Source organism: Macrobrachium rosenbergii, chromosome 21 (assembly GCF_040412425.1).
Source record: "Macrobrachium rosenbergii isolate ZJJX-2024 chromosome 21, ASM4041242v1, whole genome shotgun sequence".
Taxonomy (NCBI): Eukaryota; Metazoa; Arthropoda; class Malacostraca; order Decapoda; family Palaemonidae; genus Macrobrachium; species Macrobrachium rosenbergii.
Genome location: NC_089761.1, coordinates 32,733,673 through 32,749,424, shown reverse-complemented (window position 1 = coordinate 32,749,424; position 15,752 = coordinate 32,733,673). Strand labels below are relative to the sequence as shown.

The 15,752-nt window shown below is 33.6% G+C and overlaps 1 protein-coding gene across 1 annotated transcript in view; it reads right to left on the bottom strand.

Moving 5' to 3' along the window:
* The window catches only part of LOC136849436 (cyclic nucleotide-gated channel beta-1-like), a 45,612-nt gene extending 30,514 nt beyond the window's left edge, over positions 1–15,098 (bottom strand). The window contains exons 1-3 of the mRNA XM_067122787.1: positions 15,020–15,098; positions 13,199–13,343; positions 375–626 (exon numbers count right to left, since the gene is read on the bottom strand). Of these exons, the coding sequence (XP_066978888.1) occupies positions 375–626; positions 13,199–13,343; positions 15,020–15,098 (476 nt within the window). The remainder of the gene's footprint in view (positions 1–374; positions 627–13,198; positions 13,344–15,019) is intronic.
* Between the last annotated feature and the right edge of the window lie 654 nt (positions 15,099–15,752).

Below are 15,752 nucleotides of genomic sequence, written 5' to 3'. Positions count from 1 at the left end.
AGAGAGAGAGAGAGAGAGAGAGAGAGAGAGAGAGAGAGAGAGAGAGAGAGACTGAATAAAGAATATGTACACTTTTCCTACCTTAAGGGTTTACTTAAAAAAAAAAAGGAAAAGGAAATTCTTCTTTTAGGTGCCAACAATGGTGGCACCGTCTTCATAGGCAAGTTATCCTTGAATATTACGTCACGGCGAGAGAGAGAGAGAGAGAGAGAGAGAGAGAGAGAGAGAGAGAGAGAGAGAGAGAGAGAGAGAGAGTTAAAGCTGAAAGCCCGGAATCGTTCTTTTAAAGGGGAAATGGAAGTCTCTCTGGATTGTGTTGCTTCCCTAAGCTGGACAGCGGATTAGATCTTAGACGGGACAGTCTTCTGGCTCACATTTTAAGAGTGGGACAAAGTTCTCCTTCTTCTTCTTCTTCTTCGTCTTCTTCTTCTTCTTCTTCTTCTTCTTCTTCTTCTTCTTCTTCTTCTTCTTCTTCTTCTTCTTCTTCTTTGTGCTTTTGAACTTTGGGGATCTGAGGGTATTTCGCTTTGAGGTCGATTGATTTTTTTAAAGCCTCTATCTCCCCTGGGGGATTGAATTCGTGCCTTTGAAGGTTGCTGTCTTTTGAAAGTGCTTTGGAAGATACTCTGTTCCGGATAGGTGGCGACAGAGTACACTTTATTCTGCTGATAGTAAAGTCCTTTAGAAGATGCTCTGTTCCTGACAGTTGGTGATAGAATACGCTTTATTCTTCTGATAATATATTAATAAAATACTGATTTATGTATAAACTTGAATTATTTAGGACGTTTTAGTTAAATCCTGCTTAATTTTTTCTCTCTTGGACATTACATTATGAATTTATAGTTTTTTCACAGCGTATGAGTTGATTGGGACATCTAATCATTGAGGTACATTTCAGTTAAGTATTGTGAATATTTTTTTCCCCGTACATTTTATTCTGAGTTTTCAATGCAGCTTACTTAGTATATTTTAATTTTTTTTATCAGAGGTGACGTAATTATAACTATAACTCTAATTATATACATATATGTATGTATACATATATTTACATATATATAAATGTATATATATAATATATAAATGTATAATATATATATTATACATTATATATATATACATATATATATATATATATATATATATATATATATATATATATATATATATGTATATATATATATATATATATATATATATATATATATATATATATATATATATATATATATATATATATATATATTCTTATTATAATCGTAGATATTTTAGTAGAATTATAGCAGAAATTAGAGCATACGTTTAGATTGCCAGATGCTGCTGCAGAACACAACTAGAAGTTGTAGCGTGCACGTAAAACTCGACTTATTAAGCTCCATATAAATAAGTCTCTTATAAATCACTGTATTGAACTGCATTGCCCTTTACAACGGCCTTCAGAGAAAACCCACATTACAGTCAAGTTTTTTTTTTCATATTAATTGCAGATGATGCATTTTAATAAATTTTTAACCATTTGTATTTCCCTTCACCTTCTCTTATTTATTCCTAATGAACACCATAATTTTCTTTGGAAGCTCGAATTTCAAGTCATTGGCCCTTTGGGCTTGTTCCATGTGAACAGAGTTCATTTTCTGAATAATAATAATAATAATAATAATAATAATAATAATAATAATAATAATAATAATAATAATAATAATAATAATCTTGCATTTCAAGTCAATGGCCCCTGTAGTGGGCTTGTTCCATATGAATAGGGTTCATTTTCTGAATAATAATAATAATAATAATAATAATAATAATAATAATATCGTATTTCAAGCCAGTGGCCCCTGTGGTGGGCTTGTTCCATGTGAATAGGGTTCATCTTCTGAATAATAATAATAATAATAATAATAATAATAATAATAATAATAATAATAATAATAATAATAATAATAATAATAATAAAGATAACATTTTACGTTCGTTGTTTCTATGCAATTTATTCTTCGAAGTTGTTTCACACAGAGAGAGAGAGAGAGAGAGAGAGAGAGAGAGAGAGAGAGAATATTCTAGGGAAATAGAGGCCAGCGAGCATTTGTAGCCAGCGAGTTGAAACCAAGGATATGACAGCCAAGGTGGGCTAGTGTCGATTTCCGCTTCCGTGTTTTTGTGTGTCCTGAACCTTGCGAAGCCTCTGGGGCAATGCTGTTTCTTCTTCTTCTGGGTAAACCATCTTTGAACACTTTTCTGCTTATATTCCTGTGTGGACTGGATGTTAGGTTTATGACGACAGTGCTTTGAATTGTAATTGTTTTTGTTAAGCTGTGGGATGGGTGGGTCTGAAACTTTATGGTATAGTTTTTTGTAAGTTCTCTCTCTCTCTCTCTCTCTCTCTCTCTCTCTCTCTCTCTCTCTCTCTCTCTCTCTCTCTCTCTCTCTCTCTCTCTTTTGGACGTAGATATTGTTATATCTATATATCTCTATATATCTAATCATCTGCCACTGTATTGAACTGTATATTTATTATGTATATATATACATGCACATATACTTATATATATATATATAGATATATATATATATATATATATATATATATATATATATATATATATATATATATATATATATATATATATATATATTATACATACATACATACAGACAGCTTCACAGAGTAAAACATCCATTTGTAAAAAAATAAAAATAGAGAGAAAAACCACATAGAAATAATAAAAGTTAAATAAAAAACGAATATTTTAGGCATGCGTAACATCAATATAAATCATAAAACTAGGTCAATAGTACAATATGATTAAAGTAGCATTACAGACTCATTTAAACTTACGATCATCAAAGGAAACACATTCTTAAGACTTTTCTAGTCTTAAGAATGAAAAGATTTTATGAAACAAAAAATCGGTTGTGAAGTGTTGAGCATCTAAAGTGAGTTCCATTCTTATTAAAAAAAAATAATCTGCGAGCAAATATATAGGAGAGAAAAATCATCTTGATTCAAATATATTGGAGAGAAAAATAATCCTGAATGAAATGTCTAATCAGGGAGAAACTATTCCGTCCAATTAAAACTTTTCTCGTTTTTTGAACTTCGTTATCAGAAGCAATTATTATTTTTCGTCTTACAGTTATTCTAAATGATTTGGATTATCACCGCTAACTTAGGGATATTTTTCTTTTTATAGATACTTGAAGATTTTTTAAATATATAGATATAATAGTTTCTCTCTCTCTCTCTCTCTCTCTCTCTCTCTCTCTCTCTCTCTCTCTCTCTCTCTCTCTCTCTCTCTCTCTCTCTCTCTCTCTATATATATATATATATATATATATATATATATATATATATATATACTGTATACATAACAAAATGCCATCCTTTGCTGATGAAGCCTTTCCCACTCAGAAATATTACGCCATTGCTACATTTCATTCATCTCATTCCCAGAAATTCCTTGAAATTCCTTTTTTGGGATTCAGCAAATACGTGTGCCATCTTCCCCCTTCCCCTCCCCGCTCTCCTCCCCCTCTCTTCCTCCTCCTCCCCCTTATCCTTCTTCCCCACTTATCCTTCTCCCCCACCCCCGAATATCTTTGTGGATTTTAGTATCACCTTCTCTTTTCATATTGCTGCTGAGTCAGCAGGTTTGAAAGACATTCCTGTGATATGTTTGTTGCAATTTTTATGAGGTGAATCTCTCTCTCTCTCTCTCTCTCTCTCTCTCTCTCTCTCTCTCTCTCTCTCTTTCCTATTACTCTCCTTACGTGTATTTGGGTATATATATATACCCATTCATATATACATATCTATATATGTTTATATATATATAAATATATATATATATATATGTATGTGTGTGTTTTATATATAAATATATATATATATATATATATATATATATATATATATATATATATATATAATGGTAGTAGGAACATGGTACACAACTTTCAAGCCATTAACTATTAGGCGCTGCATCAAATATGAATTCCTCTATTGATCACCTCCACGACAACGATTACTGTGCAGACCTTCATAGACAGTCAAGCACACATTCACACTCTTATTTTGCTTTTATGCTTTCTGCATTATTCTGGCATTGCTTTCTAATAGTTCTTCCATCTTGTTTAACTGCCACTTTGTCAATCTGCCCATTCTCTCTCTCTCTCTCTCTCTCTACGTCTTAAATGTTTGTAGGAAACATTTATTTTTATTTTTTACTGGTATTCTGTGTCCTAAATGTTTGCAGGAAACTTTTCTATTATTATTTTTGTTGGTATTCTGAGTCCTAAATGTTTGTAGGAAACATTTTTTGTATTTATTTTACTGGTGTTCTACGTCTAAATGCTTGTAGGAAACATTTTTCATTATTATTTTTTTTGTTATTCTGTGTCCTAAATGTTTACAGGAAACATTTTTTATTATTATTTTTTTGATAGTCTGTGTCCTAGATGTTTATAGGAAACATTGTTTAGTATTATTTCTGTCGCTATTCTGTCCTAAATGTTTATAGGAAACATTGTTTAGTATTAGTTTTTTGGTGTCCTAAATGCTTGTAGGAAACATCTTTCATCATTATTATTATTATGGCATTCCGTGTCATAAATGCTTGCAGGAAGCATTATCATTCTTTTTTTGCTGTTCCATGTCCTGAATGTTTGTAGGAAACATTGTTTAATATTATGCTTTTTACTGGTATTCTGCGTCCTAAATGTTTGTAGGAAAGATTATTATTATTATTATTATTATTATTATTATTATTATTATTATTATTATTATTATTATTATTATTATTATTATTATTATTAATATTTTCTCTTGTAATTCTGTGTCCTAAATACCATTAATTTCCTTAAGAGGCGAAGCAGTACTCACTCCGGAGACCGAACCCATTACCAAATCCATTGCCACTCTCATTGCTTTCTTTGGCTTTGATGTAAAAAACATATAAAAGCAACGATTGCTTTCTGCTTCCATGCTTGTGAAGGCGGGTCACTCAACTCCTTATTGATTCGTGGTTTATTATTCAAAGCCCGAACGTTGTCGTTTGTTCTGCTTTTGTGATTTAGTCAGGAAATCTCGCTGTATACCATTCCCACCTCCTCCCCAATTTTGCTTTCAAGTAATTCGTCCCGCTGAAATTTTCAGAGAAAGTAAAGGAAAGTTTTTGTGTATTCTGCTTTTGTGATTTAGTCAAGAAATCTCGCTGTATACCGGTCCCCTACCCAACCCAGTTTTGCTTTCACGTAATTCGTCCCGATAAAATTTTCAGAGAAAGTAAAGGAAAGTTTCTGTCTCTTCTGCTTTGTGATTTAGTCAAGAAATCTCGCTGTATACCGGTCCCCCATCCCCGTTTTGCTTTCACGTAATTCGTCCTGTTGAAAGTTAAGAGAAAGTGAAGGAAAGCATTCTAGCGGAAGAATAGAGATGGTAGGGAAAGCCTTCTAACTTTTAAACATCCTTTTAAGCGTGAAAATGACAAGATTTTTTTTTCCTTGCCAACGAATACAGAGAAAGTAAAGAAATCTTTAGCACCGTGAAAGTGAGGACACACTTTCAAACGAGAAGGTAAAGAGAAAGCGAGAATCTTTTTAAGAGTGAATGTAAAGTAGAAATAGACAGACCATTTCAAGCTTGAATATGAAAAGAAATGAAGAAAAAATAATAGAAATTTTTAAACGCGAAAATTCAGAGAGAACTGCAACAGATCCTTTCAAGAAAAAGAAGAAGAAGCAGAAAAAAATTATGGAATTTAGGGAGTCAGCAAAATGTGGCCCACGCTGCGTTTGGCGAAGAGAACCTAGGAGGAGGAGGAGGAGGAGGAGGAGGAGGAGGAGGAGGAGGAGGAGGAGGAGGAGGAGGAGGAGGAGGAGGCCTCTGCCATTTTTCTTCATAAAGAGCGACCTGTTAACTGGTGCTTCCTGGCGGTGAAATTGGGTCATAATTCTCCGATAATCCTCATAAGGATATCCTTCCAGATTACTGGCTTGGGGGAAAGGCCTCGCTTCTCTCTCTCTCTCTCTCTCTCTCTCTCTCTCTCTCTCTCTCTCTCTCTCTCTCTCTCTTTCGATATATATACATCTCTCTCTTTGCAAAAGGCTGGAGTCCAACTCTCTCTCTCTCTCTCTCTCTGCAAAAGGATGGAGTCCAACTCTCTCTCCCTCTCTCTCTATCTCTCTCTGCAAAACGCTAGAGTTCAACTCTCTCTTTTTCCTCTCTCTCTTTGCAAAAGGCTGGAGTTCAACTCTCTCTCTCTCTCTCTCTCTCTCTCTCTCTCTCTCTCTCTCTCTCTCTCTCTCTCTCTCTCTCTATAAAAGGCCAGCGTGTTACTGACACATAAAGGCAATAGTGCTGTTATCATAAACTATATATATATATATATATATATATATATATATATATATATATATATACATATATATATATATATATATATATATATACACACACACATACATACATACATACATACATCAACGCGTGTACAGCCCTACAAATATGTTCCAGAATTCGTCATGCTTTCACCATGAACAAATGCATCGTTTGCATGTCTCGAATATTTTTTTAATTGACGAAATTACTGACGTCACGAGACAAAAAAAATATATAAAAATAAAAGGGTCACTTTACATTATTAAAGCTTTATTGTGAGAGAATCCGCGCTCAGAGTTGTTACTCTAATTACCGTCCCGTCATTTTCCACGGGAGGAATTATTATACGTGAATGAAGCAAGAGGTAATTAGTCACCTAATGGAAAATGGTTTTTTTGCAAATTTTATTATTATTATTATTATTATTATTATTATTATTATTATTATTATTATTATTATTATTATTATTATAAAGATCTCATCATCACATGAGTCACTGAAATGGTGAAGAAATGCACAATGGTGTCAGTAGTATATATATATATATATATATATATATATATATATATATATATATATATATATATGTGTGTGTGTGTGTGTGTGTGTGTGTGTGTGTGTGTGTGTGTGTGTATGTTTTAATATATATTATATATGTGTAAATGTATACATATATAGATATTTTTCTGTATGTATATACATGTATGTATATGTGTGTATATATTCATATATGTATATATATATATATATATATATATATATATATATATATATATATATATATATATATATATATATATGTTTATATATAATTTCTCCAGTTCCTATAAGACTTGGATCATATGGTATTATGTTTACCAAGAAATGGCTTGCAATCGTTGAGAAACAATGGTCGACTGTGCAAGGGTACGAACTGTATCCTCTGTTACAGTACTTCCTTGTACACTGGAGTAACAGCGAGTCACATAGTTTAGGTCTCATTACGGTCAAATCTGGTCATGCAATATTAGAGGCGTTGGTCTTGTAAATAAGTACTTTCAGTTTGTGTATATGAAGCCTCTAATGAAAATGGGGAATTTGAAATACCTTCTGGACCACAGAAGGAAATTAAGATTAAAATGATCTCCAATACTAAAAAAATGGAGACATTTTAAAAGGCCTACTTGGAAAATAGAGAATTTTAAAGACCTTTTAAAATTTTATTAGAAAATGGGAAAAACTTAAACGGCCCTTTAAAATTTTAATAGAAAATGTGAACAATTTAAAAGTTTTAGAATTTTATTAGAAAATGGGAAAAATGTAAAAGGCATTTTAAAACTTTTTATTAGAAAATTTGAAAAATTTAAAAGAACTTTAAAAACTTTATTAGAAATTGGGAAAAACGTAAAAGGCATTTTAAAACTTTATCAGAAAATTGGAAAAATTTAAAAGAACTTTTAAAGCTTTATTAAAAAATTGGAAAAAGCTTAAAGAACCTTTAAAGCTTTATTAGAAAATTGTAAAAATTTAAAAGAACTTTTAAAGCTTTATTAGAAAATTGGAAAAAATTTAAAAGACACTGTAAAACCATAGAAAGGAACTAGAAAAATATAACGGGGTGTTTCCAGTCCTGGAAAGAATAAAGAAAAGACCTGATAACTTCCAAAACCTACAAAGAACTTGAAACAAATAGAGTCTTCCAAATTCTTGATAGTAAAAAAAAAATGTAAATCAACTTTCAAGATAAACAGAAAAAACTATTTAACAATTTTCAGAAAGCGAAAATTGAGCCAAAATAAACGATATTACAAATTCTTGATAGGAAAATAATAAAAAAATTATATTTCAATTTTCAAAACACGAAAAGTGGAGCAAAGATACAAAAGAACCCCAAAACACAAGAGAGAGAGAGAGAGAGAGAGGAGAGGAGGAAGAGAGAGAGAGAGAGAGAGAGAGAGAGAGAGAGAGAGAGATTTACCTTAATTAGCAAAAGTTCATAGAACACAGACCACCTCCCATGCGTATTGTAATCCATTCTTTAGCGTTACCTAGTAATCCGAGGCTTGTAATCTCTCGAGAGATTACCCACATCGCAATTTTTCATTCTTCACGTGAATAATGAATGCTAATTCCACTCTCTTTGCCATTTCCATTCAAATTATCCCGAAGAATTTCCATTCAAGGTGACTGGGATTATTCTCCGTGTGTACGAAGGGTTGGGTTTTAAATAATCCAGCGCCTAGAGAGTGGAATTTGGGTCGAGTCGCTTTTCGTAGCACGTTACGTGAAAATGAAGTACTCTAGTCTCGCATAGATATGTATTATGTGTATGTATATATATATATATATACATATACATATACATATATATATATATATATATATATATATATTATATATATATATATACATACAAACACAAATATATATTTGTATATATTATTACATGTTTATATTTATCTATATATATATATATATATATATTATTATTATTATATATATATATATATATATATTATATATATATATATGTATATATGAGAGAGAGAGAGAGAGAGAGAGAGAGAGAGGGAGAGAGGAGAGACCACAAAAAAATTATATTCTCCTCACAGATATCATCGATCATAAAAAATATAACGTTAAAATATTATTCGCTGAATTTTTCTAAACCAATCAATCTTACATTGATTACGTAAGTCTTCCCTCTATTCTTCAACTTTAATGGAAATTTCCTAGAAAGCATTTACGAAAAATTAAGAAAAACGGTTTGCAAAGGAGGAACTGCCTTTATATCTATACAACCATAAAAGATTTGCAAGCATATATATACATATATATGTATATACACAGTATATATATGTATATATATACATATATATGTGTGTCTGTGTCAGTGTGTACGTATGTATGCATGTATATATATATACAGTATAGTTGTATAGTTCAAAAATGATATAAGAAATTGGAAAAACAATATACAATCAGATTTTTCTTTTACAGGGTGCCCAAAGGACCAGTTTAGTCTAGCTAGAATCTCTCTCTCTCTCTCTCTCTCTTACGGGCTGTCCAAAGAACCAGTTTAATCTAGCTAGAATCTCTCTCTCTCTCCTCAGGCTGCCTAAAGGACCAGTTTAATCTGGCTAGAGTCTCTCTCTCTCTCTCTCTCTTCCAACCTTTCGGGAGTTAGTTCACTGCCAAGATTGGCCAAATTGTAATAATTGTTTAGCAGAAAGCTTTTTTCTCTCTCTCTCTCTCTCTCTCTTCTCTCTTCAGGCTGCCCAAAAAGACCAGTTAAATCTGGCTAGAATCTCTCTCTCTCTCTCTCTCTCCAACCTTCGGGAGTTAGTCTACTGCTCAGATTGGCCAAATTGTAATAATTGTTTAGTAGAAAAAGTTTCTTACTCTCTCTCTCTCTCTCTCTCTCTCTGCTACACATTTCGTGATTTAGTCTACTGCCCAGATTGGCCAAATTGTATCGTAATAAAAATACCTTTGGACCATTATTCACAATAATTCCTTCGCTACCTGTTGCACGCTGTACGCACATTTACATTTGCGGTATTCAGCGATATTTTACGGATTCGTGTAAATCTAGCTACTATATTACAGGGACGTCGAGACCTTTCTTTGATCTTCGCGAAATTCCAAAAGTATTCGCTTTAATTTGAGGCTTTTTGCTGAAATTGCCTTGATTTGTGATAACTTGAAATTACCATCGTCAAAAGAGGGTAAATGTTTTGAATTGGAGTAATTTGGCATTTAGGGAAACTCTCTCTCTCTCTCTCTCTCTCTCTCTCTCTCTCTCTCTCTGTCATTTGGCATTTAGAGTCTTTCTCTCTCATTTGGCATTTAGGTAAACTCTCTTTCCATTTAAATAAGAAACTCTTTCTCTCTCTCTCTCTCTCTCTGCACCAGCTCATCTGAGAACATAACAGAAGTAAGAGATGTGTTTGAATACATCAACATCTAAGATGCATCCTGTGACCATCCAAGACTGGAAGATGCAAAATATACCTGGAAGATGCGTTAGCAATTCTCTGGTAGACATCAGTGCAAAGCCACACTGAGGGACCCAAAGCAACCTGAACGAACTGTAAGGTCTGTAAGGTAAAGGCCCTCTCTCTCTCTCTCTCACAGGCAAATGTCACGTAAAATAGGTTGCGTGTGTAATGCATTATGTTTTATTTTAAACAGCTGTGGTTGTAAGATAGACTATATTACGAATTTAAATGTAAATGAAATGTTATGATGATCACGAATATTTTCATTGCTCATTATGATGTAACATGAAAACAAAACACTACTATATATATATATATATATATATATATATATATTTATATATATATTTATTGCATATATTTATATATATATGTTGTATTACCTATCTTAATTATCTATCTATCTATCTATCTTATTCATCTATCTATCTATATGTATGTATGTATGTATGTATGTATGTAAATGTGTTGTATACATGTAAGGTATGTATGTATGTATGTATGTATGTATGTATAAATACAACGTGTTTGTTTCGTTCGTTTGAATGTTGACATACCTTTGTATGAGAATGTCATTCCTTTAGCTTACGTTCGCTTGAATGTTGATAAACCTTTGTATGAGAATGTCATTCCTTTAGCTTATGAATATTAGTATTTTATTTACTATTGTGTTATACGCTCCACCTGTGGATGAGGCTACGGCGCCTTTTCAAATATTAACTCTCTCTCTCTCTCTCTCTCTCTCTCTCTCTCTCTTTAACTGTGTGTGTTTGTGTGTATACGTGTAACAGTTCCCCCTAATCTGAATGATCCTAAGATCCTTCATTCATTGTGTAATTACCACCAATGAGGTACCGCCGGTGAGGTACCACCAGTGAGGTACCACCAGCGAGGCAACTGCCACTGGGAGTAAACGCCTGTTCCAAAGGCTCCCGTCCTCCCTTGTATGTCAGCTCACGTTCTCCGCCCGTGAGCTCCCTCAATCACTAAAGGCGAGGTGGGGAGGTGGTCGGTCAGCCACCTCCCCTCTACGTTCGGTGATCGTTTCCTTGTGAGTATGTTACTCTCATTAGCATAATGAACTGCCGGGCTGCATTGCGATAAGGGATATTGGCAAAGGGTAAATTGGATTTCGTGGGAAGCGGCTTGCTTTGGGATGTTCGCCATTTTTAGTGTTCTGCAGAGGTAAGCTATTGTGCCGGCTTTGTCTGTCCGTCCGGCGTCAGATCTCAGGCTACTGAGGAGGTTAGAGGCCGCAAATTGGCAATGTTGGATCATCCACCATCCAGCCATCAAACATACCAAATTTACAGCCTTCCAGCCTCAGCAGTTTTTATCTTTGTTTAAGGTCTGTGTTAGCCATAATCGTGCTTCTGAAAACGATATAGGAGCCACCACAGGCCATGGTTGAAAAGCCATAGGGTAGTGGCCATACAGCATTATGCTTATATTCAATGAAAGATAGATATATTTTCCGTGGCTTCGATTATACGCTGTACCGAAAACTCGATTGCGCCTAAGAAACTTCGACGCATTTCTTACTTTTTTTTTTTATTTTTCCCTTACTACTATTTTCTTTCTTTTCTCTTTGTATTCGAGGAGTGAAGAATATACTTTATTTTTTTTCTTCTTATTAAAATTTCCGGATTTTTCTTTTGTTTACTTCTTGGATTTTAGGCGTTTTTTTTCCGTATTCAAGTTTCAAGGAAAGGTAATAAGTTCTCTTCTTTTCTTCTATTTTAGGTTGGAAGCCCATGCTTCATTCATTACCCTCTCTTAGTTTGTCCACTTGTCACGAATGCTAAGATATGTCATCAATAAATGTTGTCAGGATCTTAACATAATGTGTTTTTCTGCTGTACTTATCAAAGTTTAAAGAATTCAGCAATAAATGGTAGATCGTTGTCTTAAAATCGTCAATAAGTTTTGTCAGAATCTTCAACACTTTGAGTATATCTGCTGTATATATCAACATTTAAAGAAGCTAAAATTATATGACAAATCTTTGTCATAAAATCACTGATAAATTTTTTCAGAATCCCCAACATTCTGAGGGTATCTATTGTACTTATCAATACTTAAAGAAGCTAAAATTAAATGGCAAATTTTTGTCATAAAATCACTAATAAATTTTGTCAGAATCCTGAACATTTTTGAGTCTCTTTACTATAGTAACCTTTTTCTAAGAAGCTGTAACTTGGACGCATGTGTCTGGAGACTTTAAGACGGATAAATGGCTGGAAAAAAAACCAAGCTGTTTTCTGCCCTAAAATGGAAAAGTGCAATATCTGCAAAATTTTCGAAATTGAGATATGCCACCTACTGGGCTCGTGAAACACTAATACACAAGTTACTGCGGTTTCAGAATGATTCTCCAATGCTTTCCACGAGTATTTAGGGGGTTCTATTTTCAGTATCTGCAAAATCAGTAGTAGGGCAAATGAATATCTACCAGTTTTCTCAGTTTTGTATTTTTGCAGATACTGCAATCTTCCATTTTAGGGCAGTTTTGGCTGACAGTGTCTAGCTTTCCAACTCACACTGTCCAAGTCTTTGACTCCTTTATTCCCTTAGTCTTTCAAGTCTCTGAGTCTTTTATTCCTGATAGTCTTTCAAGTCGTTGATGAGTCTTTTCTTCCTTCATTCCTTCCCCTTCGCCTGCCCCTCCTCCAGTAGCAGGTCGACGAACCCTTTCGCTCCCACTCAGGACTAAACTTGGAAAAAGGAATCACTGAATAAAAGATGAGGTTGAGGAAGAGAGTTAAGGGACTTCGCTTTGTTTCCTATAAAAACAAGTAAAAAATGCCCCGAAGTTTCTTCGGCGCAATCGAGTCTTCTGTACATCGTATAATCAAGGCCACCGAAAATAGATCTATCTTTCGGTGGTCTCGGTATAATGCTGTATGAGCCGCGACCCATGATGTTCTCAGCCACGGTGGTGGCCTGGCCTATATCGTTGCCAGATGCACGATTGTGGCTAACTTTAACTTTAAATAAAAAAAAAAATACCGAGGCTAGAGGGGGGCAGTTTGGTATGTTTGATGATTGGAGGGTGGATGATCAACATACCAATTTGCAGCCCTCTAGCCTCAGTAGTTTTTAAGATCTGAGGGCGGACAGAAAAGTGCGGACAGAATAAAGTGCGGACGGACAGACAAAGCCGGCACAACAGTTTTCTTTTACAGAAAACTAAAAAAGGAGGATTCTGTATTCTTTGGTTTTGAATAGGAAGTTTGGAAGATATAAATGGGAAACTTTAATAAAATATGTAAGCGAGATTATGTTTCTTGAATTCTTTATTTGTATCAAGTACGAGGAGCAAATCAGTTAAATATACATATATATACATATATATATTCCTATATATCTGTCTATCTGTCTATCTGTCTATCTGTCTATCAATCTGTCTATGTATATAATATATATATATATATATATATATATATATATATATATATATATGTATATGTATATATATATATATATATATATATATATATATATATATATATAGATACTAAATTAGATTTAAAATACATAATCTTACTGATACCTTTAATCTTTACATTTTATTATTTATTTCTTCTAAACTTCCAGCTTAGAGAGAGAGAGAGAGAGAGAGAGAGAGAGAGAGAGAGAGAGAGAGAGAGAGAGAGAGAGAGAGAGAGAGACAGAGACAGAGAGAGAAACTACTGAGCCAAATAAAAAAGTACTCACTTGTTCATAAAAGACTGCCAAGTTTTAAGAATGATAAGTTATACACCTCTCTCTCTCTCTCTCTCTCTCTCTCTCACCCAACAAGAGTGCCATTTAATATCTCCGCACGCCCATCATCAACACGCCCATGCAATCCATTATCAACATACCACCGGTCACGAAAAATTCCAAAGGTCCACAAATTGGAAAATGGACTGTTGTTTCACTCGTAATGTCGTTTTAAGTGATTCACAAACGGTTTTTATGAGGTTTTATGAGGTTTTCCGTGGAATGCACATACATACATACTACATGCATACATACATACATACATACATACATACATACATACATACATATTGTGAGGTTGCCCATGAGATATATCTATACATATATACATACATACTTACATTCGTATTGTGAGGTTTGCCATCAGATATAATTACTGCACATATGCACATGTATACATACGTATTGTGAGGTTTGCCATATGATACATATATATACATCTATACATACATACATTCATACTGTGAGATGTACAGTCATATATATATACGACAGAGTTTTGTTGTCAAGTTAAACCGGTTTAAACAGGTAAACAGTAATATGTTGTTTACTTGGTTTTGTTTTAATGGGCAATTGTATCTCATACATATTTTATATATATATATATATATATATATATATATATATATATATATATATATATATATATACATATATACATATATATATAATATCTCTCTCTCTCTCTCTCTCTCTCTCTCTCTCTCTCTCTCTCTCTCTCTCTCTCTCTCTCTCTCTCTCTCTCTTGTTGTTATCACTTACGAGAATAATTTCAGTTTACCTTTGTACCTCACAGCTCATCACGGCAGCAGGCTGAAGAAAAAGACCATTACGAAAGGAGAAAATTTACGCTCGTTAAAATTCTCTTGAATATTTAATGGTATTCTTTCCCCCTTACTCTTTCTTACGCAGTCATTATTCAGAGGCTCACTGTAATATTCTTCAGTGTCTCTAATATTCCTCTCACATTCACACATTACGACGTAGCTGTGTTTATTAAAAATAATGTTAGTCTTTGAGGTTCTCTCTCTCTCTCTCTCTCTCTCTCTCTCTCTCTCTCTCTCTCTCTCTCTCTCTCTCTCTCTGTGCGTGTGTAATGACACTTCTCTGAGGTTTATCGTAACGGATTTCTTGAAAATGTCAATGTTATATTTCTGTTATGACCTACATTTTTTTTAGTAGAAAGGTAATTGAGAGGTGCCCCCGAATCTTAGAGGAGTCCTTTTTAGTTCTTTCAGATGGTTGCGACGCCAGTTTTAGCAACTAGAAATCAGTCAATCAGTCGTTCAGATTGGGTGGATGGCGTTATATTTTAAATTATCTGAATCTTGTGTACGAGTATCTTATTTTATCACTGGAAGTCCTACTACGTTTTTAATATTAACCAGCTGTCTGGTATATTACCCAGCTGTCTGATATATTACCCAGCTGTCTGATATATTACCCAGCTGTGTGTTATATTAATCAGCTGTCTGGTATATTAACCAGCTCTCTGTTATATTAGCCAGCTGTGCGATATATTACCCAGTTTTCTGTTATATTAGCCAGCTGTCTGGTATATTACCCAGCTGCCTGATATATTAGCCAGCTGTCTGGTGTATTACCCACCTGTCTGTTATATTAGCCCAGCT